The sequence below is a fragment of the Lampris incognitus genome, chromosome 21 (genome assembly GCF_029633865.1).
Source record: "Lampris incognitus isolate fLamInc1 chromosome 21, fLamInc1.hap2, whole genome shotgun sequence".
Lineage (NCBI taxonomy): Eukaryota > Metazoa > Chordata > Actinopteri > Lampriformes > Lampridae > Lampris > Lampris incognitus.
In genome coordinates, this window is record NC_079231.1 from 9,630,800 (window position 1) to 9,636,500 (window position 5,701).

Consider the following 5,701-nt stretch of genomic DNA (forward strand, 5'->3'; position numbering starts at 1 on the left):
TTTTATGACCGAATAAAACTTTATTCACACATTCAAAAGTAACAACAGTGTCTGAAATGATCAAGTGCATGATTTGCATTTCAAGTTTCCAGTTGTACAAAGAGAGAAAAAAAAACATTCTAAATACAATAAATATCTTTCTTTTTTTGTTTCTCTTTTTTCTTTTGTTGTATAGACTTGAATGACAATTTAAAAGCCTTCAAGTATAAACAATACATTTCTTGTGATATATCAAGTTTCCAGAGATATTGCAATGGTACAGTACAATATAAACAACAATGGAAATACAAAAGTATAAAAAGGCAAGTCAATACAAAATGTCATTTTGTACTTGTACAAAAAACTTCCCGAAAATTGCACATTTTTTCATTTCTCCTCAAATACCTGAAATTATCCATATTTTCTCCTTAACTATTACCTCATATCATTTCTTGTCATGTTTCTCCTCAGCACATCCTTACCAAAACTCGCACCAAACTTGCACTACTGTCTTTATCAAAGGAAAAAAAATTACTCCTCTTCTTCCTCCTCCTCTCCTCCTCATCATCATTCAGTCCAAAGTCTATCTGGGCCAGTAGGGCTTCCACATCCTCCGTGTCCACGGTGAGGTGTTCCATGCTCTCGAAGCCTGGCTCAGGCCGCTCCAGCTGGGGTCCCCTGGCCATCTCCTTGGCCTGGTTGATCAGCTCCTTGGCACTGACCAGAAACTCGGCCACACCGGTGCTCTCCATGCTCTGCGAGACCTTCTCTTTTAGTTGGTTGCTGACCTGCAGCTGCTCTTTGTACTGCTCAGCCATTGAGTGCAGCACGGCCACCTTTTCCTCCTCCTCCTGGGTGATCTGCTCCAGCAGCTGCCCCTTGCGCTCCTCCAGGATGGCGTAGAGCAGATCGAAGCTCTCACCCAGGCGCTGCCTCTGGAGGTTGCCATTCTCCTGGAGGACCTTGCAGGTGTCCTCCATCTGAGTCATGACAGCCTGCACACAGTTGTTGCCAGTGGCCAGTGCCTCCATGGCGCTGCGGAGCTCAGCTTTTTGACTCTGGTAGACCGTCTGCAGCGGGGAGACCTCGCAGTCCTTGTGCTGGCCGAACACCTTGCACATGGAGCAGGAGGGCATCTGGCAGGTCACGCAGTAGATGTTGATGCGCTCGTCCTCATGCACCTTGCACATGGGCTCCTTGGTGTCCTTGTCCTTCAGTGGCACATCCAGTTGCCCGTCACTGTCCCCCTTCTTTTCTTGCTGCTGCTTATAGATGTCAATGATGTTCTCCACCAGCAGGTTCCTCTGCAGGCCGTAGACACCGTGGCGGTCCAGCACCACCTCGAAGCGGCAGGTGGGGCAGCGGAAGATGCCGCCTGAATAGTGGTAGGGGTTGCGCGAGTCATAGAGGTCGCTGGCACAGCTGCGGCACAGATTGTGCTGGCAGGGCAGGATGACCACGGGTTTGGTGAACATGTCCAGGCAGATGGGACAGCTCAGCTGCTTCTCCAGGCTCTCCATCGGGCTCGGGGGGCGAACCACTTGGCACGTCTTGATGTCCATCTCTCTCTCTCTCTCTCTCTCTCTCTCTCTCTCTCTCTCTCTCTCTCTCTCTCTCTCTCTCTCTCTCTCTCTCTCTCTCTCACTCTCTGTCAGTGGTTCTTTTTGCAGTTAGTTCGTTACAGTCCTGTGGCTTTTGGTCTCTCAGATTTGTGTGCAACGCTTTGTCCTTTTGTAAGTCTCTCTTTGGCAGAGTGTTAGCGTGCTGTCTTAGAGTTGCCGTGTTTATTTTGGTCTACCCCGGGCGTGAGAGAGTCCTCTGTTTTTATACCCAGGGGGGTGGGAAACCCGATACCCCCTCCCCAGTCCATCTGAGGCACGATCCTACCCCCCACCACCACCACCACCGGCTTGTTTGTCAGGCTCAATTCGGAGAAAATAGCCACCCCCCACACCCTACCACTCTGGCACATGCCATACTTAGCCTCAATCCCCCGCCCCTTATTACCACCCTGCCTGTTCTGTTGGAGTGTTTCAAACAGAACGGCGATCCAAACAAGCCCCCTTGTGACACAGAGAGGGTGTTCAGACATTCAGACTGGACTGCGGTCAGCAGATGTGGCACCTGCCAACAACAACCTGTGACATCTCTGTGACCTGCAGAATCCTCACGCATGTCCTTGAGGCGTACATTTCTTCATATTCTATAGAAAAACCCATTGACTCAGCAGCACAAAAGGGGACAATTGCCTTTCCTCTACATCAGTTCATCGTCTGGAGAAATGACACGAATGAAAATCAAGGCTTTGCTATTTTTGTGTGAATTAAAGGTTCGATTGCAAGGTGAGGGGAGAATCAACACCAACCCTTACCAACACAGGACAACAGAAAGTGATGTTGAAGATAGTTAAAGCTGTTGGACAAGCTGAAGCCGCTGGCTCGGCCATGTGTCGTTCAAATTCCTGTGACCTCCTGTCCTCTGTGTGTTCAGACAATACGTGTCTGCCTGTGTACTATATCACATGCACATACAATTCACCCTCTGTGTGTGTGTGTGTGTGTGTGTGTGTGTTCGTGTGTGTAGCACATTGCGTACACCAGTGTTACACCTCGAGTATTACACCACGAGGTGTACCCAACATGTAAACAGGAAGTCATGTGCTTGTACGTGGCTGCTTGTGCAACTCAGTTCACAGAGAGCAGCGGGCAGCTTTGGCCTTGCCTCACCGTGCTTCATGGAAATAATTCCACGAAATAGCTGCTGGTGGGAGCGGTATCAGTGCGTGTGTGTATGTGTGTTGGGCGGGAGGGCTAAGTGTGTGTAGCAATCTGATAAATCCCCTGTAGCCCAGCTTCACAACATGACCACAACAGTGGTGTTGTCTATGCAGACAATTACAAGAATGTGTTCGTGTGTGTGCGTTCGTGTGCGTGCGAAGGCAAGTAAGGCTATAAGAAACTACCAAATCATTAGTAATAAGAAAATAACAACAACATAATTTATGATAATAAAAACTGTTTTGCGGTCATGGTTTTACTTGTGGATGTTGTGCTACTTTAATTTCCCATGTGTCATATTTAGGGGTGATAATAGAGGGCAACTTTAAATATTTATTTTTGCATACAGTATGGATAGGCTAGCTACATGTGTACATGCTTGGGCAGTTTACACCACAAGTTAAATCTCATACATGTCAGAAACTGTCGCACACACCAGTTCACACCTGAAACACGTTTGCAGAACACGGTGCACCGTGTCGCTTTCAGGGCTCTGTAAAAAGCATCTTTGGGGCGTCCGGGTGGTGTAGCGGTTTGTTCTGTTGCCTACTAACACGGGGATCGGTGGTTCGAATCCCCATGTTACCTCAGGCTTGGTCAGGCGTCCCTACAGACACAATCGGCTGTGTCTGCGGTTGGAAAGCCAGATGTGGGTGTGTCCTGGTCGTTGCACTAGCGCCTCCTCTGGTCGGTTGGGATGCTTGTTCGGGGGAACTGGAGGGAATAGTGTGATCCTCCCATGCACTACATCCCCTTGGTGAAACTCCTCACTGTCAGGTGAAAAGAAGCGGCTGGCGACTCCACATGTATGGGAGGAGGCATGTGGTAGTCTGCTGCCCTCCCCGGATCAGCAGAGGGGTGGAGCAGCGACCGAGACAGCTCAGAAGAGTGGGGTAATTGGCCGGATACAATTGGGAAGAAGAGGGGAGAAAAAAAAATCTTTGACTGTAAATATACAGTGCATCCAGAAAGTATTCACACCCCTTCACTTTCCCCACATTTTATTATGTTACAGCCTTATTCCAAAATTGATTAAATTCCTTTTTTTTTCTCATCAATCTACACACAATACCCCATAATGACAAAGTGAAAAAAGGTTTTGTAGAAATTTTTGCAAATTCATTAAAAATAAAAAACTGAAATATTGCATGTACCTAAGTATTCACACCCTTTGCTATGACACTCAAAATTGAGCTCAGGTTCATCCTGTTTCCACTGATCATCCCTGAGATGTTTCTACATCTTGATTGGAATCCACCTGTAGTAAATTCAATTGATCAGACATGATTTGGAAAGGCTCACACCTGTCTAGATAAGGTCCCACTGTTGACAGTGCATGTCAGAGCAGAAACCAAGCCATGAAGTCAAAGGAATTGTCTGTGGACCTCCGACACAGGATTGTATCGAGGCACAGATCTGGGGAAGGGTACAAAAAAATTTCTACAGCTTTGAAGGTCCCGAAAAGCCCAGTGGTCTCCATCATTCCTAAATGGAAGAAGATGGATCCACCAGGACTCTTCCTAGAGCTGGTCGCCCAGCCAAACTGAGCAATCGGGGGAGAAGGGCCTTGGTCAGGGAGGTGACCAAGAACCCGATGGTCACTGACAGAGCTCCAGCGTTCTTCTGTGGAGATGGGAGAACCTTCCAGAAGGACAACCATCTCTGCAGCACTCCACCAATCAGGCCTTTATGGTAGAGTGGCCAGACGGAAGCCTCTGCAGTAAAAGGCACATGACAGCCTCCTTGGAGTTTGCCAGAAAGCACCTCAAGGACTCTCAGACCATGAGAAACAAGATTCTCTGGTCTGATGAAACCAAGACTGAACTCTTTGGCCTGAATGCCAAACGTCACGTCTGGTGGAAACCAGGCACCTCTCATCACCTTGCTAATACCATCCCTACAGTGAAGCATGGTGGTGGCAGCATCATGCTGTGGGGATGTTCTTCAGCGGCAGGAACTGGGAGACTAGTCAGGATCGAGGGAAAGATGAATGGAGCAAAGTACAGAGAGATCCTTGAGGAAAACCTGCTCCAGAGCGCTCAGGACCTTTCAACACGACAACGACCCTAAGCACACAGCCAAGCCAACGAAGGAGTGCCTTCAGGACAAGTGTGTGAATGTCCTTGAGTGGCCCAGCCAGAGCCCAGACTTGAACCCCATTGAACATCTCTGGAAAGACCTGAAAATAGCTGTGCAGCGACGTTCCCCATCTAGCCTTACAGAGCTCGAGAGGATCTGCAGAGAAGAATGGGAGAAATACCCCAAATATAGGTGTGCCAAGCTTGTAGCTTCGTACCCAAGAAGACTTGAGGCTGTAATCGCTGCCAAGGGTGCCTCAACCAAGTACTGAGTAAAGGGTGTGAATACTTATGTACATGCAATATTTCAGTTTATCATTTTTAATAAATGAGCTGCCAATGAGCTGCCAAAAATTTCTACAAAACCTTTTTCACTTTGTCATTATGGGGTATTGTGTGTAGATTGATGAGGGAAAAAAAGGAATTTAATCCATTTTGGAATAAGGCTGTAACATAACAAAATGTGGGGAAAGTGAAGGGGTGTGAATACTTTCCGGATGCACTGTAAATACAAAGCCAAACCAAAGTACTGATGGAAATATCTGAAACCTCTGTACCCGGAGACAGGCAAGTCAACTGAACATTCTTCTACCCTCCTGATGTCGACCAAAGACACACACCTCAGACAGAACCGGGTCAGCGTTTCAAACACCTCAGACAGAACCGGGTTAGCGTCTCAAAAGGCAGAAAGCAACTTATCAATTAGAACAAGTAATCAGGTGACAAGGTGGTTGTGTGAGCCTGAATGTAGCTAATCCCTTGTGTTTCTTAACCTGGTTCAGCGAAGACCTTTTCCTCGTGTGAGTTTTCCCTTTGGAGTCGACCTCTCCCCTGCTGGTGTGTTTTTTGTGAGGAAGGAATGACAAA

General features: G+C 47.6%; 1 protein-coding gene across 1 annotated transcript; it reads right to left on the reverse strand.

Moving 5' to 3' along the window:
- Window positions 1-1,751, reverse strand: trim63a (tripartite motif containing 63a). The gene is given in 2 exon segments (XM_056301335.1): window positions 1-536; window positions 539-1,751. Coding segments are annotated over 2 exon segments (1,029 nt in total). The 5' UTR covers window positions 1,542-1,751; the 3' UTR covers window positions 1-510.
- Window positions 1,752-5,701: the final 3,950 nt, after the last annotated feature.